At 38.7% G+C, this 25,454-nt stretch overlaps 1 protein-coding gene across 18 annotated transcripts in view; it reads left to right on the top strand.

The window, feature by feature from the left end:
• LOC104599709 (protein HESO1-like) overlaps nt 1-25,454 on the top strand; it is a 74,205-nt gene that overhangs the window by 19,158 nt on the left and 29,593 nt on the right. For all 18 annotated transcript variants that reach the window (XM_088891660.1, XM_088891661.1, XM_088891659.1 and 15 more), the window contains 2 exons: nt 17,360-17,544; nt 18,421-18,516. In XM_088891660.1, coding sequence (XP_088747786.1) covers nt 17,360-17,544; nt 18,421-18,516 — 281 coding nt within the window. The remainder of the gene's footprint in view (nt 1-17,359; nt 17,545-18,420; nt 18,517-25,454) is intronic.

Raw genomic sequence — 25,454 nt, 5'->3', positions numbered from 1 at the left:
TCTCATCTTGTTGGATACAATCAATGAGTATGGAGCTGCATTTGGCCAACATGCGAACTCATCCAAATCTTAGGTTTTTTTAGTAGGAAATATACACAACTTGCAAAAATAGTTCCCAGAACCATTGTGATTAGGAGAGTGGAGTAACCAAATATTTATTTTTGCTTGTGAAGCTTAAAAGGTTGCAAGATGGTTTTGTGTGGGTTTTAACAAATGTCTATGGTCCCAACATACATTCTAGAACCTCTTGACACAAATGGACTTCATGAGAATCAATGACAGCAGTATGGTTGTTGGGCACAGGTAGTGTATCTAGAGAGTATAAATTCTGTCACAACTCACAAGAAGTTCTATAAGGGTTTCACATGTTCAGCAACTACACTTCAATGATATTAGTAACCGAATTTGTATTTACAATGCTTTCAGCACCCCATATACAAGTGTTTCTAAAGCTGACACCCTGTTTTTTTGATCAGTGAATATTCAGATTTATTAAATCAAAGTCAAAGATAGTACAACTTAGGGAGAGGCACGAGATGCTACCTCCCCTTTAAAGAGGGGAGATGGAAGAAACCATCAACCCTTTAGATAAAGAACATAACAAAGGAAAAAAAAAATTACAATGAAGCCCAATACAATGAAACCCGAATAGCTCCTTGTTTAGCAAGATAATCAGCCAAGGCATTAGCCGTGTTCAATGAAAATTTCTAAAGCTGACACCCTACTATAATTGCGATGCCATTTGAGAAGAGAGGAATGCCGTGTTCAATGAGAAGACTCGCTATAAAGAAGCCATTGCAAAAAAACATCACTATCAAGGTAGCACATTTGGTGCAGGACATTTTTGCACCCATTACTACAAATGATATCACTGAGAATGTGGCATTACCCTCAGAAAAATATTATTCATCCATACGATGGAGCCATCCATCTTAAAATTTTATTGGGATGAATTTTGATGGCTATAGCATGGGGGAACTGGGGAGTTGGAATTTGGAAGAGTATTCAGAAATTGGGAAGGAAACATCTTTGCCTTGATCTCTGGACCTGATTGGTATGGAGATTTGATTTGTGCAGAACTGTGAGCAGTCCTAAAAGTAACAAGGATGGCAAAATACCTAAATTATAGAGACTGGTTGAAGAAGAAGCACAGGTAATTGTCAGCGGGATAAGAAGGAATATTGTTGGGTCTTGTAAGTATGGACATAATCTAAGGGAGATCAAGAAGCTGGCATGGGAACTACGATCAGGTTACAGATGTGTACTATGATCAGCCAAAAGCATTTCTGGTCAGTTAGTAAAACAAGGGTGATCAGACCTCACATATATTGGGGTGTAATGCCCAAGGGGGGACCTATAAAAGAAAAATGGATTGTGGTGGTTAGCCATGGCTAACTACCTTAAAGGAGTGCTAGACATACCACTTACGTATATAATTTTCATACATTTCTTAATAAAATCTTTAACAGTTCCTGATCTTAAAATTGAAGAAATGTAGGAAATCTACAGGTTTAATGATCAAGTAGTCTAGTCCCCTTTGGAAGAGGAACTACATCTCAATGGAACCGGTGGTAGAGAGATCGACTAAAAGGTTGGCTCTTGGAAGAGGAACTACATCACAATGGATGGGAGAATAACTTTGATTAGAGCAACTTTGGCTAACTTACCCTTTTACTTCCTTTCAACCTTCAAGATTCCAATTAGGATAGCAGCAGGACGATTAGAGAAGCTCATGAGGGATTTCCTTTGGGAGCCTGGGGATGAGAAGAGAGATCATCTAGTGAAGTGGGAACAGATTATTAAAACAAAGGAGTAGGGAGGGCCTGGAATAAGGAACTTAACTCGTAGGAATACGTCTTTGCTAGGAAAATGGGTTTGGAGGTTTCTTTTGGAAAGGGATAGGCTGTGGCATAAGGTAATTGAAATCATTCATGGGATGATGAAAAATGACTGGGATGCAAAGGTAGCCCCCTTATTCAACTTAAATTTCTTGGAAATCAATTCAAGAGGTTTACCCAACTTTTATCAATTTGACCATATTTGAGGTGGACGTGGGATTAGAGTTTTGTTTTGGTAAGACCTATGGTTGGCTCAAACTCCATTCAGTTCTGTTTCCCTAGCCTTTATTACTTGTCAAGCTATAGGCTATAACCTATTTCAAGATGTGTGCCTTCTCTCCTTAGTTAAATTGGGATTTTTGGCTTTAGAAGGAGATTGAGGGATAATGAGTGTGAGACCCTTATTCAATTGTCGGACAAGCTTAAGCCATTTTTTTTAGTTCAAACTATGGAGGACACTACAATTTGGTCTTCTTCTCCTATTTGTCCACTACAATGTGCTTGGTCCTCTCATGTAGGACAGGATTGCTGGCGATGTTAATAACTGCCTTGTTGTCATAGTAAAGAGACATAGGATTTTGAACAGCAACTCCAAGCTCCCCTAGAAGTTTTTTTAGCCAAAGAATTTCAGCCACCCCATGTGCCATAGCTCTATACTCCGCTTTAGTACTTGACCTTGCTACCACACTTTGTTTCTTGCTTTTCTAGGTCACTAGGTTTCCTCCCACAAATGTGCAATACCCACTTGTGGACTTTCTGTCATCCATAACACCTGCCCAATCAACATCTGTAAAGACTTCCACCTTTAGATGATTATGCTTACTGAATAGTAGACTTGTTCTTGGATACTTTTTTAAGTATCTAAGAACTCTCTCTACTGCCTCCAAGTGAGGTTTCTTAGGTGAGTGCATAAATTGGCTTAGGACTCCAACTGAATAGGCAATGTTTGGACGAGTCATGGACAAATAAATCAACTTCCCCACTAACCTTTGGAACTGTTTTACATCTTTCAGAGGTTCACCAACACAACTACCCAATTTATGATCAATATCCATAGGAGTATCTACTGGCCTTGCACCTAACTTGCCTATGTCTTGTAACAGATCAAGAGTGTACTTTCTTTGAGAAATGAAGATACCCCTTTTTGATCGGGCAACTTCAATTCCATGAAAATATGTTAAGAGGACCTAGATCTTTCACTTCAAATTTAGATGCAAGGAATTGTTTCAATTGTTGTATTTCTGAACTCCAATTTCCTGTAATGATGATTATCATCCACATACACTATCAAAACAGCAACCTGTTCCTGACATCTCTTCACAAAGAGTGTGTGATCGGACTGACATTGTTTGAAGCTACTTGCTGAACTGCCATATGGAACTTACTGAACTAAGCCCTGGGAGATTGTTTCAAACCATAGAGAGACTTTCTTAGCTTACACACCTTATTTTCACTTCCCTTGGCACAGAATCCCGGGGGTTGAACCATGCACACCTCCTCCTCTAGGTCACCATTTAAAAAGGCATTCTTAATGTCTAGTTGATGCAATTCCCAGTCAAGATTAGCAGTTAATGATAGAAGAACTCGAATTGAGTTCATCTTAGCTACTGAAGCAAATGTCTCATCATAGTCAACTCCTTACACTTGAGTGTACCCCATGGCTACTAATCTTGCTTTATTCCTTTCAACTGTCCCATCTGCCTTGTGTTTAACTGTAAACACCCACTTACACCCCACTGGGTCTTTCCCACTTGGAAGATCCACCAATTCCCAAGTTTGATTTTTATGGAGGACATTAATTTCCTTCTCCATAGTATCTGCCCATTCAGGGTATTTTAAGGCTTCTACAACATTTCTGGGTACAAGGATGCAATCAACTACAGATAGGAAGGCTCGGTATGAGGGGGAAATGTGATCATAGGAGACATATTGGGTGATGGGGTGTATGGTAGTGCATGATCTGACTCCCTTTCTTTGTGCAATAGGAATGTCAAGGTCATCCGCAGTAGGAGCAGAGGTGTCAATAGGTTTAGCAAGGTTTGGACTTGCTTCCTGGGAGTTTGACGGTGTCGGATTCTCAGTGGTTGGTAGCTTCACATCTCTGTCACATTGTTGATCTCTATGGAGTGTACGTTGGAAGACACGAAAGGGGGCCAGGTCCAGAATAGAAGGAAGAGAGACTTGGTGGACCTGAACCTGCTTCTCCTCTTCCACACTAGCCCTGAGGAGAAGCAGGGAAGAACGGTTCAAACTCAAAGGACACATCCATAGAGACAAAAATTTTATGACTAACAAGATCAAAGCATTGATACCCCTTTTGAGAGGAGGGATACCCCAGAAAGATACAAGGAATGGACCGAGGGTCTAACTTACCTCGGGGCGGAGACAAATCATGGACAAAGGTATGACAACCAAAGACTCATGGGAATGGAAAATAAAGGGGACTGAGGGAACAACAACAACTGATGAGGGGCCATGTAGTTTAGCACTTTTGAGGGCATGCAGTTGATGACATAAGCAGCTGCAAGTATATCATCCATCCAAAACCTTTTTGGAACATTCATGTGTAACATCATCTCTCGAGCTACCTCAAGAAGGTGATTGTTTTTTCTTTCGGCAACACCATTTTATTGCGGTGTTCTTGCGCATGAGCTCCTATGAATAGATCCATGGGAGGCAAAGAACTCATTCAGCTCACCATGGAAATATTCCTTGGCATTATCTGATTAAAAGATCTGTATTTCAACATGGAACTGTGTAAACACCATCCTCTGAAAGTCTTTCATGATTTTTGGAACTTCATCTCTGCTATGCATCGGGAATACCCATGTATAGGGGGAGAAGTCATCAATCAAAGTGATAAAGTACTTATATCCGCCCTTAGAGATTATAGTAGTAGGTCCCTATACATCAGAATACACAATATGAAAAGGAAAACTGGATCTTTTATTACTTGAATGAAAAGTTGTTCTACATTGTTTGCTCAACTGACATGTTTGACACTGAAAATTTGACATCGAACATGACTTAAATAAAAACGTAACCAAAGACTTCACTATTTCAAAGGAAACATGACCTAACCGACTATGTCACAAAAAAATTGATTCTTATTTGACTGACTACATGACTCCAAGGACGAGACCAAGAGATCAACTTTGTTGTCGAGAATATAGAGACCATCTATTAGGCTTCCCCTACCAATCGTCCTCCCAGAAGTTAGATCCTGAAAAACACATGAACTAGGAAAAAAGGTTACACTACAGTTTAAAGAGTTTATGATGCTACTGATTGAAAGCAAATTTATAGGAATTTGGGGAACATGCAACACTCTATTTAGGTTAAGGCCATGGAGAAGGGATATTGATCCTTGGCCTACAATGGAGGAGAATGATCCCTCCGCGAGCCTCACTTTATCCCTTCTTGACAAAAGGCTATAAGTCTGAAACAAATTTGGCTTACCGGTCATGTGGTTAGGCCCCTGAGTCAATGATCCAAGGGGAATCAGTGGTAGTAGTGACATGGAATGTAGAAGCCACATTACCTGATGTAGATGCAAATGAAGTAGAAGGGGTACCAGTAACTGAACTATCCATCTGTCGCAAAGCCCTACCATATGACTCCAAGTGATCTTTGAAGAAATTCATGATATCTTTAGTAGTCGAACAAGACTACAATCTGTTTTAAATACTGATGAGAAAAGACGAACAAAGATATAAGAGAAGGAGAGAAGAGAAGAGAAGGAGAGGAGAAGAACTCGAAGATTGGGTTCAAAAAAGAAAGTGAGAAAGCTAGCAATTGCCGCCCCTCTACTTATATTTGTATTCATATCCAAATAAATGTAAAAGGGCTGAATTAATAATATAGGTCTGAAATAACTACCAACTAACAAACTGAAATAACTAGCATAACTACTAACTGTACGGACATAGTGGGGACCACATCAGTGTTCTCTAGACTCCCCCTCAAGTTAGGAATAGATATTTGTCATTCCCAACTTGCATGGGTCTGCCTCTAACTTCTTCCTTGAAACAGCCTTGGTGAGAAGATCTGCAAGCTGCATGTTGGAGGTGATATATGGAAGACATACTTCTTGAGATGCAACCCTTTCTTTGAAAAAAGTGTTTGTCCACTTCAATATGTTTAGTTCTGTCGTGTTGTACTGTATTATGAGCCATATTAATAGCAGCTTGATTATCACAGTACAACATTAAGGGCTTCTCATAAGCAATACCCAACTCCTCAAATAGGGATTTCAACCATAGGATTTCAGCCATACCATATGCCATGGACCTATACTCGACTTCAATACTGGAACGAGAAATAATATTTTGTTTCTTACTCCTCTAGGAGACAAGATTACCTCCTACAAAAGCACAATATCCAGAGGTAGATCTTCTATCATCAACATACCCTGCCCAATCAGCATTTGTGTAAACTTCTATCTTTATGTGCTCATTATTCTTGAACAAAACACCTCTGCCAGGGCACCTTTTCAAATATGCCAATATCCTTTCAACTGCAAGTAGGTGGGTAGTTCTAGGAGAGTGCATATATTGACTAACAACACTAATTGCATAACTGATGTCTGGTCGTGTGAGACAAAGATAGAGAAGTTTTCCAACTAGCCGTTGGAACATAACTTTATCTTCAAGAGGCTCTCCACCTTTTGCACTGATCTTGTGATTTTGTTCAATAGGTGTGTCATCAGGCTTAACACCCAACTTTCCAGTTTCTTCTAACAAGTCAAGAACATACTTTCTTTGAGAAACAAAAATTCCATGCTTGGACCTATCTACTTCAATACCCAAGAAGTATCGTAGCTCTCCCAGATCTTTGATCTCAAACTCTTGATGAAGCCATGAAGGAGTTGCTTAGGGGTCTCAGTTTCATTGTTATCATTCCCTATTATTACAATGTCATCCACATATACAGTAAGCAAGGTTAAGGAAGAATCCACTTTCTTGATAGACAAGGTTTGGTCTGACAGGGCCTGTACATAACCGAACTTTTCAAGGGCTTGTATGAATCTATCAAACCAAGCGCTGGGGGACTGCTTTAGTACATACAAGGCTTTGTTCAACCGGCAAACCTTCTTTCCTATTTCTGCACCATAAAATCCGGGAGGTAACTGCATATAAACGTCTTCCTGCAAGTCCCCATTAAGGAAGGCATTTTTAACATCCATCTGAAACAAAGGCCAAGAGTAACTGGCTGCAAGAGATAATAAGACTGATAGTTGTCATCTTTGCTACCAGTGCAAATGTCTCAAAGTAGTCAATACCATGAGACTTTGATAGTTGTCATCTACGTCCAACCATTTTCTTCCCTTTGGGCTGATCAACTATCTCCCAGGTACGGTTTCTGATAAGGGCATCCATTTCTACCTTCATTGCATCTTTCCACTCAGGAACTGATAAGGCTTCTTGCATTGTTCTGGGTATGGGAATATCAGCAATGGATGCAAGAAAGGACTTGTAAGAGGGGGACAAATGATCATAGGACAAGAATTGGGGAATGCAATGAGCTGTGGATGTGGTGCAACGGCATTTGCCTTTACGAACTGCAATGGGAAGGTCAAGGTCATCCAATGAAGGTGAGGGCTCAATAATGGAAGGTGAGGGCTCAATAGTGGAAGGTATCTCATCTGTAATATCTGATAAAGGAACTATGGTACTTGAATTTGGATCCGCAGAAGGAACTGGGGCCGGCCTGGACTACTGATGACCAAAATCAACTTGCCTCCACTGTTTGTGAAAGACTCTCAAATCCCGACACCTCTGACAATCCTCTTCACTCAATGGAACAGGTAAAGGAACTTCTGATGAGTCAACCCCAACCTCACTACTCTCACCCCGAGGAGAAACCCTAGAATAATAGGGTACATCCTCAAAGAAAGTGACATCCATAGAGACAAATCTCCTCCCAGAAGTAGGTTCATAGTAGCAATATCCCATTTGGATTTGTGCATAACCAAGGAAAATACATTTTGATGCCTTAGGATCAAATTTGGAACGATGAGGGCCAAGAATCTGAACAAAGCAAGTATAACCAAATGTTTTAAGGGGAACGATAAACAACTCTTTATCAGGATATAAAAGGGTAAAGGGAGATTTCATGTTAAGAACCCGTGAAAGTATCTGATTAATGAAATACACTGCTGTAAGAATAGCATCCCCCAGAAACGTATAGGCACATTGGAGTTAAACATAATGCTTCTAGCCACCTCCAATATGTGCCTATTCTTTCTCTCGGCAACCCCATTTTGCTGTGGTGTATGAGGGCAAGTACTCTGATGGATAATCTCATGGTCAAGGAGATAGGAGGCTAATGGTTTTGCAAAGTATTCTTTCGCATTATCAGATCTAAAAATTTTGATTTTGACCCCAAACTGGGTTAAAATCATCTGGTGAAACATCTAGATTAATGCTAGAACCTCATCTCGAGAATGCATAAGGTAAACCCAAGAAAAATGGGTATAATCATCAACAAACAACAAGAAATATTTGTATCCCCCCATAGCAGTGATATGATAAGGTCCCTAGACATTGGTATGCACAACTTCAAAAGGAATACTACTTTTATTACTCAATGAATTGGTTGTTTTACAATGCTTTGCAAGCTCACAACTTTCATATTTTAAATTGGACATCTAAACAAACTCAAACAAACTGGGAAACAAACTCTTCAAAACCCGAAAAGATAAATGACCCAACCGATTATGCCAAAGCATAACCTGACTAATAGACTGAGAAACAAAAGACCTAGCTTCACTATCTTCTCAATGAGAGCTCCCTCCAAGTAGATAGATTCCATTCATCTCACAGCTAGTTCCAATCACCTTCCTTGCCTCCAAATCCTGAAGAACACATCGATCAGGGAAAAAGTTCACTGAACAATTTTGTTTTTTTTTGTATTGTTACTAACTGAAAGCAAGTTAATACTAAGTTTAGGAACATGCAAAACCAAAGATAAGGAAATGGCACTAGACAACTTGATGTCTCCCTTGTCAGAAATTAGAACCGGAGAGCCATCGACAATGGACGCTTTGTCTTTTCCAGAAGATAAATGATAGGTAGTAAACAGTGATGGCAAGCCAGTCATATGGTCAGATGCTCTTGAATCTATTACCCAGTAATGTTTTGTATTACCTGGCGCTGAAGCATGGTAAGATGAAGCCTGATTACCTGAATGAGCAAAAGATGAGGTTGGAGGAGCTGATGGTGGCTGAGGAGATGAATTAGTAACTTCATTTTCTAGCTGAGTCAGAGCAGCTCGAACTGTAGCTAGGGTGTCTAGAGGAGTGCCTCTAGTGCTTGATGAGGTTGTACTATCAGTTTTGACAGCCATATTAGCATTCTCCTTGTTTCTGAGTTTTGCTGGAACTAGATGAGGATGCAGCTTCCTACAGGTGTCCTTAGTATGTTTAGGTTTCTTGCAGTGTTGACATACTAGGTCCTTCTTAGCTTCCTTCTTCACATCCTTCTCTTTATCACCCCTAGACTTTGGTCTAACTTCTACCAAGGCTGATTCGAAGGGCTGTTGCTGCAACATAACCTTTCTCCTAGTTTCTTCACTGTGCATTAGGGAATAGGCTTGTGATAGAGTCACACTATCTCTTGTCAACAACTGCTGTCTCACAATATCATATTCAAAATTCAAACCAGCCAGGAACTCAAAAACCTCCTTTCTGTAAGTTTGTACATCTTTCTGACTCTCCCACTCAATTGTTTCAAGATGGTCAATTTCAGGCCACCGAGATTTCAAGGTTGAAAAATAAACGGAGACCTGTTTCTCTCCTTGCTTGAGATTTTTAACCTCAAAATTTCAGTTCATAAGCCCTAGCAACATTAAGGGGCTGAGAGTAGGTTTCCTTCGTAACATCCCATATTTCCTTAGCTGTTTTGGCCCACAATTAGTTTCGGCTGATATGTGGCTGTATAGAGTTGCACAGCCATGTCATCACCAAATAATTCTCCTGAACCCACTTAGCATAAGTAGGGTCCTCCTTAGTTGGTTCCTTCACATCCCCCAACAAAAAAATTCAGTTTTCCTCTACCCCCAATGCCCATCATGGCTGATTGGGCCCATTCTAAGTAGTTTGGTCCATCAAACATAACAATTGTAATCTGAAAAGTGTTCTCAGTCATATTACCTGAACCACCAGTCCCAGAAACACCTTCCCCTTGGTTTTTAAACTCCGTTCCAGGTTAGGAGTTAATTAAAAAAAGGCTTTTAAAGCACTGTAATAAGAAAACTGTACCCAAAAACTGATAACAACTGACCTAGGATGATGATTTAGGTTCTGCGGTTACCCAAAAATAAATAACAGCTCTTCTGGACCTTCCAAAGAGCAAGAAAGAACCAATTACTGCCCCGAAATTAATATCAGACCTGGATTTTAGGTTTTCCTCTCAAAAACTCTAAAAACAGGTGAAAAAAAGAGATTTTTTCCAGCCGCACCTCTCTGAATAAACAAAGATGGCCTTTTGAATATCAATCTCAAAGAAAAAAGCTTATTTTATGAAGTGCAGAATGCTAACTTGTCTCTTACTGCTGCTGGCCTCAAGAAAAGAAGGAACTTGCCTAGAAAAAACTGATTGCTACCTTCAATCTTCAATCTTGATCAATCAACTGCTGTCGGCACCTTCAATCATGATCAAAGAACTAGAAAAAATCTGATCGGCACCTCCAATCTTGATCAAAGAACTAATCTTGGTCACTTCATTCTTCTTTGATTCTTCCTGATTACAAGGAACACTCTCCAATCCTTGGACAGCTGCTAAAGACTTCTTGTAACCTCCAAGAATCAGCCGAAGGAAAGACCTTTCTAAACTTCCAGCCCTAATAATTCTCATGTGGTCGGCTGAATTAAATCCACATGAGAAGCCCTAGATCGAGTGCTCTGATACCAAGTAGTTGAACATGACTATAATCTGTTTTAAATATTGATGAGAAAAGACAAACAAAGATAGAAGAGAAGAAGGAGAGAAGAGAAGAGAAGGAGAGGAGAAGAAGAACTCGAAGATTGGGTTCAGATAAGAAAGTGAGAAAGCTAGCAATTGCCGCCCCTCTACTTATATTCATATCCAAATAAATGTAAAAGGGCTGAATTACCCTTTTACATGGCAAAAATAGAAAAAACAAATTAATAATATAAGTCTGAAATAACTACTAACTAACAAACTGAAATAACTAACATAACTACTAACTGTACGAACACAGTGGGGACCACATCAGTGTTCTCTACATCTTCCTTGGGGTCAAAACTAGTAAAGTGGTCCCGAGTAGTACCAGCAACCCGAGTATCTTGGGTTGCCACATTGCTGCATTATGTGCTGTATTCGGCTTCTTCTGACCTTGCACTTTACCCTGTTCTTGGTTCTTCATTGCCCACTTGGGCTTCCCGTGAATTTCCCAACATGTGTCACGTGTATGTTGCGAGCACCGACGGTGGGTACAAAACAACTTGTCTTTATCATAAGCCTTCTTGAAGTCACTTTTCTTCCCCATATTGTTATTATCCATTGCAGCCAATGCTACCTGTTGCTCCCCTTCAGTTGTAATCATCACACTCCGCCTACTTTCTTCAGATTGAACAAGGGCATATACCTCTTGAACCGACAACAACTCTTTGCTTCCTAAGATCTGAACTCTTAAGGGTTCATAGGCAGGGTTCAGTCCCAACAAAGAAAGCAAACACCCGCTGCTAAAAAACTAGCTTCCTATAGGCCTTAGCATCATCATCATGTTTCCACTCTATAGCCTGATAATGATCCAGTTCTTTCCAGACAGAAGTAAGGGGTGAATAATAGGCAGACAAACTACGATTTTCCTATTTATAGGTTGAGGATTCAGCTTGCAACTGGTAAATCTTGGCATAATGCCTTTGCTCAGAATAGGTGGTTTTGGTCTGTTCCCAAATCTCACTAGCGGTGTCTGCCCACATAAAATTCTTCTTCACATCGGGTTCCATGGGTGCAACGAGCCAAGACATCACCATACTGTTTTCTTGGTCCCACCTATCATGTTCAGCTGTCACACAATTGGGTTCTTTCACTCTGCCTCTGCCATTTATGTAACTAGATTTTCCCCTTAATGTTACATAAAGTTTCACACTTTTAGCTCATTCCAGGTAGTTCAGGCCATTTAAAGGGGTAATTGGCATGGGAAACATCATGTTTTCACCCCCCATACCATCTGTACTACGAGTTGGAGTAACTCTAGATGATGCTGAATCATAGTTTGCCATTGAGAAAAAAGGGTCACAAATATACCAAACCAGATCCCACAGAAACAGAATGCTAAACTCCCAAGAATTTTCACTTCCGGAATGAGAAAGATACTGCTGAAATCAGTTCAGCAATAGTTCGGCCCTTAGAATAGCCCAATAATCAGTCCAGCAACTAGTCTACTAACAGGCTACTGAAAACAGTCTACTAACAACAATAGTTTGGCCAGAAACAGTCATTAAAAGAAGAGCTTACTAACAGTTCGACAACAGCGCTGATAAAAAAAAACAGTTCGACAACAGCACATGATTAAAAAAAAAACATACCCCTGTCTAGCGCCTGTACGAAGGTGTAAACCTCAAAACCAAGGCCTTCACAGCCCTTAACAGCATAGACCACAGAGAAAACAGGGGACACATACCCCTGTCCAACACCTGTACGAAGGTGCAAACCTAGGAAAATATTTTTCACAGCATCGAACTAAGAGAGGAGAGTCATTCCAGCATTGCCCCTCTTCTGTTAGGGTTTCCTTGGTGTTACGACCAAGGAAGAACCCAAAGAACAACAGCCGCAAGAACTCTAAACAGTCCGATTAGAATTCTTGGTCTTCCATGTCCAAGAGATCAAGAGAACAAAAAATGACTAAGATTCAGATGAGAGAAAAACAATTTTCGAACCCAGAATTATTACTCTGATACCATGTGTTCCTTTGAGAGAGAGAGAGAGAGAGAGAGAGAGGAGAAGAGAACGTAGAGGAGAAGGGAAGAGAGAGAGAGAGAGGTCTGATTGAGACTCAAAAATTAAGGGCTGGCGGCTACTAGCTAATTATTTATATTCACTTAAAATAATAAGAATTGAAGTTATAAGAATGCCCTTGGCAGCAATTCCTAATAATAAACAACTAAAAAAAAAGAAAACTGGCTGACAGCACCTAGGTAGACTAGGCTGACAGCATACTAACAACATACTGACAGAGAACCAATTAATAAGATTCACAACAGTAATAAATGGGCAGGTTAGCTAAAGTAGACCTAATTAGGGTGATTCTTCCTCCAAGAGATAGATTTGTTAATATATATAAATGGATAGGTTAGCTAAGCAACCAACTGTTTTTGGCATTATTGTAACTCTTGATCTTGGGCATATATATTTGTTAATTCTTGGTCATTTATATTTTTCTCTTGTACCTTTGGGTGATTGGATAACCTCTATGCTGTAACTTTTGTTTTCACATATTAATACAATTAATAAGATTTTCTTGCTGATCAAAGAAAAAAAAAAAGAAAAGATCAAGTAGTCTAGTGGTAGGAGGGTTAATGAAAGGACTTTAGGTAGTAGAAATCAAGGGATGAGTTGTAGAGAAAAAAAATTAGGATTGTTTTGATTGTCTTCACAGGCTTACTAGAAAGAAAGTTAAGAAATATATAAAAAGAGAACTTGAAAATCCACTTACTTGTAACCAACTGATGGTGGCTCAATTGGTAAATTCTTTTGTTTCTTTTAGCGGAGGCTTGGGATCAAATCCTGCTGTCATCAGGGTTGGGGGGTAGTGGGTATGGGGTATGGGCTACCCTTGTTTTGTAGCCTATGGAGTGGTGAAAGACTTTTTCCCAGTTTGCAGAGGGCTAAGGCAAGGTGACCCTCTCTCTCCGCTCCTTTTTACTTTAGTGGCGGATGCCTTTAGTAGAATCCTCTCTAAGGCAGATAGGGAAGACAAGTTTAGGGGGTGGAGAGTGGGTAGAGATAATGTTCCAATTACTCATCTCCAGTTTGTAGATGATATCATAATTTTCTTTGGGGCGGGGACATTAGGAGAGTGAGGAAATTGAAAGTCCTGATTAAGAAGTTTGAAAAAGTTTCCAATCTGAAAATAAACCTAAATAAGAGCTGCATAGCAGGGGTTGATATGGAGGAAAATGGCCTGAGCTTGATAGCAAATTGCTTAGAGTGTCATATCACCCCTTGGCCTTTGAACTATCTAGGACTACCTCTAGGTGCAAACCCGAAGGAAAGCAGTTTTTGGAACTCAGTTGTATAAATAAGTAAGAAGAGGCTGGCTGGTTGGAAGAGAAATTATATATCTTTGGGAGGTACAATTACTCTAATAAGATCTACATTGGCTAACCTACCGATCTATTTCCTCTCTATTTTTAGGATCCCACCAAGGGAGGAAAAGGAACTGGAAAAAATCATGAGAGACTTTCTTTGGGAGCCGGGAGAGGTCAGGAAAGATCACTTAGTAAGTTGGGAGGTGGTGTGTAGAAGCAAGGAAGAGGGTAGATTAGGTATTGAGAATGTAAGAAAGAAGAATACAACACTCCTAGGGAAATGGTTATGGCGATGGCCTTTAGAGAGGGAAAATTTGTGGGTTGAGAATGGTTGGGATGCTGGTGTATCACGAAGGGCTACCTTAGCAGCACCTTAGAAGGCGATCCATAGCCTCCTCCCTCAATTCTGCAGGTATATCAGGTGGGATATTCCAACGGAGATTAAAATGCTGTTTGATCCATTAACCTTTGGGTTGCCGAAGAGAGGGGGAAGAATAATGTGGAGATGCACTAGAGCAGCTGTGGTCTGGACATAATGGGTAGAAAGAAATGCAAGAATCTTCCAAGAGAAAGAAAGAAGTAAACAACAAATTATGGAGTGTGTTATGACCAGGGTTATACATTGGTTGCAAACATTGGACCTATTCAAATATTTCTCCTTTGATGATATCTGGAAGAATTGGAGCTTCATAGCCTTTAGTGTAGTACAAAAAATTATAGCAAGGTCTATTTGGAGTCCTCCCATTGAAGATTGGCTGAAACTAAACTTTGATGGGAGTAGCCAAGGCAACCCAGGTCCATCTGGCATAGGAGGAGCTTTAAGAGACAAGGAAATTTAAAAGCCATCTTTTCAAGACCAATGGGACATGGAGACTCTTTAAAGGCGGAACTATATGCAGCCCTACAAGGCATTCAGTTTGCAAAAGATTTAGGAATGGAGAAATTGATAATAGAAGGGGACTCCAAGGTGGAGGTGGGTTGGCTAAAGAACCCAGATTCAGTGATTTGGTGTTACAGAAATGAAATGAAGAAGTTCAAATGGCTCACATAATAGACGGTTTTAACTATACAGTGGGTGGGAAGGGATGCCAATACATTGGCTGATTGTCTAGCTAAGCAACGGGTAACTAGGGATCAGATGTACTGGGACCATTTGTAAATCTGCTATATATTTTTGTTAAAGAGTGAGGCTGCACCTTGCGCCACACATTGGGATGCTTGTAACAGATGTAATCCTTTGATTCCAATGAAATTTAACGAAAGTTTTTTGTCAAAAAATTGATATTAATACACTTATCCAAGTCTTAAACTATATTTCTTGAGGCTGTGTAGTTGTAAGAATAAGGAAACTAGAGAAAGAAAAGAGGAGAAAAAAACAGGGTATACTCAATGAGGGCCATAAAATCACTCAGGATTTGGGGATCACACACCAAATACATCAACACGAGAATAGTCAAATTTCTTTGGCCTCAAAGGACACAGTACAAAAGTATGTATTGACATGGATCAAGAGATATGTACATGAGCAAATAACTTTTTCAGCTGCTTGACAGCTACTTGTTGCCTCCTTCACTCGCCAATTTCTTTTCATCTGGTTGCCATCTACTTAAAAGTACATCTTTAGGTTATTATCTCCTTCTCATCTACTAGTCTTTTTTTTTTTTGATATTGTTAAAGTATATCATGGTTGCTTAGGCATGTTGACATATAATCCACCTATCACCTACTTGGAACTTCAGAATCATTACTTTTTCCGGGAAAGTCTTAGGATGTCTTTACTTCACGACCACAGAAGACCAGAAAGTGACCAAACCTAGATTCTAACATAGCTAAGAATAGTGTTGTATCTGCATCTAAACAACCATTGACAAAAAATGCTTAATATCCTCGGGCTTGAATAAACATACAATATATAAGGTTACCAAAATACTTGGCTGTCCTCCAAAAAATATAAAATCCATAAAAAATCAGAAACCCCCATAGCTAACCATCTGGTTTCTCCATCATTGATACCTCTCACAAAAGAAAAAAAAAAAAACAGTTGAAGTTTACATTTAAAGATAACAAAAAAATGGGGTTGAAAGGAGCAGGTCTGTTCTCATTCCAGAATGCAGGCAAAATGTTTGATGGCTGAAACCTTGCAAACTCAGTTAGAATGGTAATGGATTCTGAAATGTACAAGTTATTTGTTTGTCTGACCATTGCGTGGCCTTTGCTAGATGGGGAAATCAAGAAATGCTTTGAGTCTTAATTGATTGCAGGAGGCAAAGGTGGATCCAAGAAAGGGGAATTAATGATGATGAAAGAACCTGTTCCTAGAGTCTGTTCACTGTGTGTTTCTCTTAGAATATATCTTTGTGGGTCCAACAAATACTTCAATGTGAAAAAAAATTATAACTGTTTTACATCCTGCTACCTTAGAGTCAGAGGCCACACAGTACTCACATTTCATAGGTTGTTTTCTTGATGGATAGACAGCCATTTTTCTCTGTGAAATCTGCGTGGATACAGGTGGTGTGGTTCCTCCAGAGATAATCTGGAAGTTTAGGCTGTGTTTGGCATGCTTTCTGAGAAGTAATCCAGATAAATCCTGTGATTCTAAGAATCTTTTTAAGTTAAGATGTATGTGAATTGATGGAACTAATTCTTGTTTTGGGCTCAAAATCCACTTTAAGAATTGATTATTTGGAGCTAGAAAATTTAACTTCAAAAAAGAATCATTTTTAGCTCAAAACTCATTCTTCAGATAGTGATCCTTTGGAGCATAATTTTAATCAGACATAGATGTAGTAGTAACTGGATAGGTTGACAAGGTTTAGTTTGAATTTTTTTTTTCTTTGGGAGGTTTGCTCTGAGTGGCCATGTCTTCAATCTGCTCAGAGGTGTTGACAGAGGTTTAGTTGTTTCATTGTTAAGGATCTTGGGCTTGTTTAAAATCAATAGTTCAGCCATTTCCTACATACAAGTTCCAACCTCTAATCAATTAACAGCTCTTTGTGGAACAAGTCCAATTCGCCATCTCTTCAATCCGCTCTGGGATGGTGTTGATGGAACTTGAGTTGTTTCATCACTAATAATCCTGGGTTTGTTTAAGATCAATAATTTAACCATTTCCTACATATGACTTTCAACCTACATGACTTGAAAGACCCTTGATGGAATGAGTCCAACTAAGTCCTGTTGATTGTTACATGATACACATTAATCCTTAAATATTTACATCTTTTCATGCCTATATTTGCAGGGAAAGGGCATATTTGTGATGTCCAACCAATCTTGAGAGCTAGGGTGCCTATTATTAAATTCAAAGATCTTGGAACTGGAATTGAGTGCGATATTTCAATTGAAAATAAAGATGGCATTGCTAAATCAATGTTTATCCACACGATTTCAGCAATTGATGAAAGGTTTCAGAAACTAAGTTTTTTGGTAAGAATCTTTCTTTCATTATTCTTTAATTCCACTTAGTAGATTCCCTAGGTATGCCATCTGCATTCATCCACTGGAACTTGCAAGGGAAGTTTGGGCAACTTCCTCTTCCTTTCAAAATGTTTTCCCTTGATAGACATTGCCAACCTGTGAATTGCATTCCCAAGGAGTTATGGTCCTTGAAGAGTTCTATTCAGTTTCAAATATAAATTAATAGAAGTTCAATTGCCTATCTCCTTTCACCTGATCAACATTGATGTATCATGGTATGTCCTTTTCCCTGATGGCAGTGCAGTTGGCATGACACCTATGCACATATCCATATCTTCCAGTAGCAGATCCGACATTATTAGATTCATGATAAAAATGAATATGCATTTTTTTTGTTTAGCCATTTGGAACTAGTGACTTTGTTTTCAGTAAACATTTTTCCCCTCATCTTTGGACATGGCCCAATGGTGCTTACCTTTGATCTTCTCGAACAAAGATCACAACTTGTTGAAGTGGCAATATAGATGGCAACTGGGTTTGGGATTGGGGAATCTATTGGTTATTGTCAAAAGAGGTGCCCATGCCATGTTATTTCAGAAGTCCACATGATATTCATTTATCCACATTCCCATTCCTTTAGAGGTAAGCTAACTACCTGCTGGCGGGGGGATGTCTTGAAATGCACCAATACTCCCCTTATTTCTCCAGTTAAGAGGAAAATGGCACAGGAATGTTTTGTTCCCTAAAGTTGCTGGGAGACTATTTAGAGATTAAGTCAGCAAGTTGTATTTTTTCTTTATATGATATTCCTATGTCATTTGGTACAGTTATTGCTGTAGCATCTAGTGGGCATGAAATTTACCCATCATATCGGCCCCATTGCAGATGAAAGCTTGGGCAAAAAGACATGGCATTAACAGCTCCAGAGATCATACTTTGAACTCCTTATCCATAATACTGTTTGTTGCTTTTCATTTGCAGGTATGTTAAGTTAGATGTATTTCTAGTATCTTGCATGATTCCTGATGGCAAATATATTACTTTTATTCAGTAATACAATCTTGCTTTACCTCTTGAAAAAATATTTTACTTTTTTTTTTTTTGATAGGTAACAAGTGATTTGACTAAAAATAGAAATGGAAATTACAAGATCCTTACAAATAGGATCAATCCAACTATCTTTTCATGCAAAAATAGTAGGGGTGATAATTTCCCTACCTTCCTCTTCCTTCTTTTATGCTCTTCACACCAATCTTCTCTTTTCTCTTCCTACTTGATTCTTTAGTGCTAGAACTCCTATTTGCCAATAAAATAGCATAAGCCCCTTCTCCTTGTAGGAGAGGGGTTTATATAGAGGAGGGAGGTGGTTAAGTAACTCCCCAATAGACCTGTTCATGGGCCGGGCCAGGCCGGGCTCGGGCCGGGCTTTCACTCTGTATTAACAGATTTTTTTTAAGGCCCGAGCTCGAGCCCGACCCGACCATTGGGCCTACAACTTGGGCCCGAGCCCGGCCCGAGCCCGAAATTTAGCCTATACTGTTACTATTACTACTGCTGAAGCGGCTGAATAGAGAGAGAGAGAGAGAGAGAGAAATTATAAAGAAAAGAATACAAAATATATATATATATATTAAATTATAAATATATATTTTAATAAATATTATATTATTTATATATTTTATATAATATATAAAATACATATTATATATTTTATAAAATATATAATGCTGAGTCGGGCAGGGCTCGGGTCGGGCTTTTTTGACAAATCCCGAGCCCGACCCGAAACACAGTCGGGCTTACTGTGTTAGGCCCGAGGTCAGGCCCGCGGGCCTAATTACATGACCAAGACCGGCCCGGCCCATGAACAGGTCTACTCCCCAACCCTCTCTTCCTTAGGGTGCCAAGTGTCACCCCACTTAAAATGGGTTAAGGAGGGAGATGAAAACTCTTCCTTCCTAGGGTGACATAGCCCCCCCTCCCCAAGATAGGGTGGCATGTGTCACCCCGCTTAAAGTGGTTAGAGGAGGGAAAATAACTCTCTCCCCTAGGGTGACATGTGTCCCCCCAATTCAAATGGCTAAAGGAGGGAAAACAGCCTTTTGTTTTTTTTTGATAGAAAAAGATCCCTCTTATTAGGATAAGACAAGTGGCATCCCCTTTATAAATATGTGGAACTCATCATAAGATTGTTAATTAACATAAATTTAATTTTTTTAGGGCCTATTGTTCACTAAACTATACTACAAGCCCCTTTCTTTCCTAAATTGTTTCAGCCCACCCATAGGACTGATTGGCTTAAAAGGTCTGATTGGAAAGAAAGCCCCTTCTCTCTCTCTCTCTCTCTCTCTCTCTCTCTCTGGGAGTAGCTTAATAACATGCTCCAAATCCAGCAAAATTAAGGACTTAACAGCCATTTTTTTTATTTAAAATTGATTGGACAAGATTCTTACAAGTTACAAGCAAGGCTTAATTAGGACCTAAATATGTTGTAAGCCCCTTCAATGAGCTGGAAATTGCGAAAGAAATGGGCCTACACATTTATTGTTAGGCTTTCCTTTCTTTTGTTGTACAAGTAGTATATATATTTGAAGATGGCCCATATGACTTAAATGTGGCCCCATTACCTAAGGGGCCCAAGAATGTATGTACATGTGGCTTAAAGGGTCCATAATTAAATGGGCTTAGGAATATTATAGGCGTGGGCCCGCACATAAAGTGTGGTCCCGTGTTCTAAATTAAAGTTGGCCCAAGTTGTATGTTAATGGGGCTTAAAAGCTTTTTAAGTAATTAAGTATGGACCACTACTTAAACAAATGGACAGCCAGCTGTCCATTTATTTAGATAAATATAGAAGCTAGATAGGCCTAACACGTGTCTAGCTTCTCATTTTCTCCAGCCAAAAGAAAAAAAAGAGAGACTCAGCTTTATTGAGTCAATCTCATTCACGTGGAGGCTCCAAAAGGAAAAGGTTATTATTTTTTTTTTAGCAAGAGAGTTGCTACTTTCAAGAGAGGGACTGCTGTGTTCCAGCTTCTCTCCACATGCTGATTGTTGCTTTCAAGAGGATATCCTCAAACATTTTCAAAAGAAAAGACTGCTTTCAAAAGAAAAAAAGACTGAATATGATTTAAAGACTCAACCTTTTTTTACCGCTGTCAACAGAAAAAAAGACTGAATCTTTAAATCATTAAGTATGATTCTGTCTTTTTTTTACTGCTGTCAACAGAAAAAAGGCTGAATATGATTCTCTTTCTTTTTTTTTTTTTTGATTGATGTCAACAGGAAAAAAAAGGCTAAAATCTTTAAATCATTAAGTATGATTCTGTCTTATTTTTGATAGCTGTCAACAAAAAAAAGGTTGAATCTTTAAATCATTAAATATGATTCTGCTTAGAAGGATTTTGTTCTAATATTTCCTTAATCCTGAAACTTTATTTATTTATTCATCCAATGTTTAGGATTGTGATTTTTTTTTTATCGTTGATAAAAGAGATTTGTTATGGCCTTTATCATTGTGCTTTGGGGTTGCTTTACAAGCATTCTTGTTCTTCCTGAGAATGTTCAGGGTTACCCTAAAATATTAGGGTAGGAATTTATAAAACTATTTTATCACTGAAAATGTTTATTTATTGTTAGATTGATGAGACAATGTCTTTTTGCCCTTGAGATTGTTTTACAAGTATTCCCATTACCCTTGAGATTGTTCAGGGTATCTTCTGACTTTAGGGTAGGGACTTGTATAAGCTACTTCAGCCCAAGAAATTTAGTAATCTCCGGGTGTGGATTACCATTAAAGATGAAAAATTAGATTAAGATAAATGATTGTGAATAAAAGATTCAAAGGTTCATCAAGAGTGACGATTCAAAATCAAGATTTATAAAAATTCTTTAAGATCAAAAGCTTTAATGATTTTGATGATCTCTTTACCAATGAGAATCAAGAACTGAAATAATTATCAAGGTACAAATGATCAAGGATCAAAGATTTTCAAATATTAGTGGTTTTGATGGTCTCCAGGTGTAGATCATCATGTATAACCATTCAAGATTAGCATTAAAGCTTAAAAACTCTCAAGATGAATAATTGAATTTCAAAGATTAATTTAGATAATGTTCTGATGATCTCAAAGTGTAGATCATCATATAGAACCCATCAAGAATTAAATTTAAGATCAAAGAATTTAAGAAAAAAATGTTGATATAAATGATTAGAATCAATTGTAGGTTCTGATGATCTCTGAGTGTAGATCATCATATAGAACCTATCAAAACTTAAAGAATTATGGAAAGAAATGATTAAAATCAATTATAGGTTCTGATGATCTCCAAATGTAGATCATCATATAGAACCCATAAAGATTGGAATCAAGAATCAAAGGTTTGAAAAGTTGTCAATATAGTTGATTAAAATCAACCAAAGCTTGAAAGTTCTGATAATATATGTAGACATAGAATCTATCAAAAATTAAATTCAATATCAAAGATTTAAGAATTTTTTGAAATAAATGATTAAAATCAACTATAGGTTCCGATGATCTCAAAATGTAGATCATCATATTGGACCTATAAAGATTTAAAGAGTTATTGAAACAAATGTTTAATATCATTTATAGGTTCTAATGATCGCCATATGTAGATCACCATATAAAACCTATAAATCATCAACTTGTGGTTAACAAAGATTTAAATATTCAATAGTGAAGATAAAAAAATCAATCGAAATTAAAAGTTCTGATGATCTTCAAGTGAGGATCACCATATAGAACCTATGAAGAATTAAAATTCGAATTATGACCATGGTTGTTAAGGCACCTAGGCAACCACGGAGCGCAAAATCGCCTAGGCATGGCCTAGGCTGTGGAATTTAAAGTATAAAATAAAAATCCCTACCCCTGTTAAGCTACTTTATTAGTTTTTTATGCTAGACAACATAACTGTATACTGTCTATTAGCAATAAAACCATTCAAATAAAACATAAAATGCCATCATATATACATCATACCTGTTTTAGGATAACAAAAAGGGGATCCATTAAAAAAAAAGAGAGAAAAATAAGGGGGCGGAGCCCATGTTTCATTCCCAAAATAAGTCAGTCCTCTTGGACGACTTGCACTATGCTTAAGGGGGTGGAGGCCCTGTTTCAAGCTAATAAAAATGGAGAATGCAGTGTAAAATGAGAGAAAAATAAAAGGACAAAGCCCTTGTTTCGTTCAAAAAACCGCATTATTAAAAATAGTGCAAAAAATACAAGAAAATTTTAAAAAGTTAGGGCACAACACCTGTTTAAGAAGAAGGGGCTGGAGCCCTTGTTTCGTTCCCAAAAGTGTTTCTCTTGTTAATAAAAAGGTAAGAAAGTAAAATACGAGAGTAGTGTTATTTGAGGAAGGAGGCGATGAAGCCCCTATTTCGTCCCAAAAATATTTTGAAAGAAGAAACTTACCTGGAGATCTTGGACGACTTGGACTGAACAATGGAAACTTATTAGTCCTTGGTTTCTCTGTTAAGCTTTCAGTTCAGAACACAAACCCAAAGAATAGATGTGCTCTTTGTAAAGATGATGGGGAATCTGGCTACCACCTCATGGTCTTTTGTAAGGTTGCTAAATCTGTTTGGGAGTGGGTTTTCTCCCGTTTTGGGCATTCTTGGTATCCTCCGGAGACTGTCCAAGGTTTGTTTTCTCTTTCTTTTTTCAGTTGGCCTAAGAAGCGAGGGAAGACTATGTGGAGGTGTATTAGGGCAGCGATTTGCTGGTCTTTGTGGGAAGAAAGAAACTCACGCATATTTTTTGACAAGGAAAAAACTTTGGAAGATTTGTTAGATCGAATCCTTCCACTGGCTAAAATCTTTGGAGTTGTTTTCAGATTGTCCTATGGATGACTTACTAAGAAACTGGAAAGAGATTGCTTTCACTGCTAGATGCAAGAGGACTCTTTGTCCGTCCTGGTCCCCTCCCCCCTCGGGCTTTATAAAGCTGAATTTTGATGGCAGCAGTGTAAGGAATCCAGGGCCCTCTGGGATTGGAGGAGTCTTCAGGAATGAGGAAGGGATTGTTACTGCTTTATTCTCTAGCCCTATTGGAGAAGGTGACTCTCTTAGGGCTGAGATCCTTGCAGCGCTTGAAGGAATTCGAAGAGCAAAAAATCTAAATATTAGCCGTTTGATTTTGGAAGGTGACTCGAAGGTGGTGGTTAATTGGTTGAAGACAGAGGACAGTGGTTTGTGGAACTTTAACAATGAGAAAAACAGTTCTTATGGCTGGGTAGGGACATTGAGATTCAGTACAGCTGGGTGAAGAGGAGTGCCAACTCATTTCCGGATGGGTTGGCCAAGCAAGGAGTGAATAGGGAGGCTGTTTTTTGGGCTAGTTTTTAATTTTCTTTGCATTCCCTGTGTTTTCTGTTTTTGGGGAGCTAAGTTATTTTATCTCCCTTTGTATTCTTTTCCCTCTATTCTCTTAATTTAATGAAGTTGATGTTATTGATAAAAAAAAACACAAACCCAAAGAAACTTTTGAAGCTTTAATATAAAAGAGAATTAAAACATGATAACATACAACAAGGTGTATTCTAATAAAATAAAACCATCCAATAAAATGATATTACATATGTGCATTCAAAAAAATAATATAATATGTATATGGGTGAGTGCCTAATATTAAAAACATCTTGGCATTGGGTGAGGCAACCTCTAAAAATTGCCGCGCCTAGGCGTCACCTTGACAACTATGATTATGACTAAAATCAATTAGAGGCTCTACTAATCTGTAAATGCAGATCCCATCATGTAGGACCTAATAAGATAAAAAATCCATTAAGATTAAAATTAAAGATTAAGAATCAAGGATCTGAGGAATTATCAATATGGATGATTAAAAATCAATCGAAATTCAAGGTTATGATGATCTTTACTGTAGATCATCATTTTTTTTTATCAATAACAACATTTCATTAATTAATCACAGAAGTAATTACGTGGAGGAAGATAAACATTCTTATCTTCCATTTGGAGCTTGAGCTCCCAAGAATAGAAAAAGGGAAAAATTACACTTGTGCCCAAAACATAGACTCCCACTCGACCCCTTGCTTAGCTAACCCATCAGCAAAAGAGTTAGCTGATCTTGACTTCCATCTCTTGAACCAACCACCTAAATTTCCTCCTCTCATTGCTGTACATCTATTACCTGCTATTTTCTTTATTCAGCCACCCTACCACCACCTCCGCTTCCCCTTCAATTATGAGTTTTCTTATACTCATCTCCTTTGCTCTTTGGACTCCTTCCAAAACTGCAAAGATCTTGGCCCTGAGAGAGTCACCCACTCCAATTGGGCCTGAGAACAGGGCTGACACAAACCCATTCTCATCCCTAAACACACCCCCAATCCCCGAGTGTCCAGGATTCCCCCAACTACTCCCATCAAAGTTTAGTTTTAAAAAACCAGTAGGTGGGGGGGGGGGGTCCAAGACACATTCAATATTGTTTTGATCTGGGTGCATTTAGCAATCTCACCCCACTTCCTCAACAAGTCATCCACTGTGAAGTCTGTAAACAGCTTTGAAGATTTCAGCCACTGTACTACCCTTATATGGATCAGTTCTCTCAATTCTTCATTGCCTCTATCTACTTCAAAGAAGATCCTGGAATTTCTTTCCTCCCACAAAGCCTAGCATACTGCAGCCCTCAAACATCTCCACATGGTCCTTCCCCTTTTCATTTGGCACTTGAAGAAGGAAGGGGAAAAAAGACTTTGCAAGTTTGATGGAGGATTCCACCTACATCCAAAGAGGGATAAAGCCCACACCCAAATGGACTTTGCAAACTGGCAAGACACCAATAGGTGAAAATTAGTCTCCCCATCCGCTTTATAGAGAACACACCTATGAGGGGATAAACATGTCTTGGGTTTCTTCTTTTGGAGCA

Source organism: Nelumbo nucifera, chromosome 7 (genome assembly GCF_055504915.1).
Source record: "Nelumbo nucifera cultivar China Antique chromosome 7, China Antique-T2T, whole genome shotgun sequence".
Lineage (NCBI taxonomy): Eukaryota > Viridiplantae > Streptophyta > Magnoliopsida > Proteales > Nelumbonaceae > Nelumbo > Nelumbo nucifera.
The sequence above is the reverse complement of the archived record's forward strand: the minus strand, read 5'-3'. Positions and strand labels throughout refer to the sequence as shown.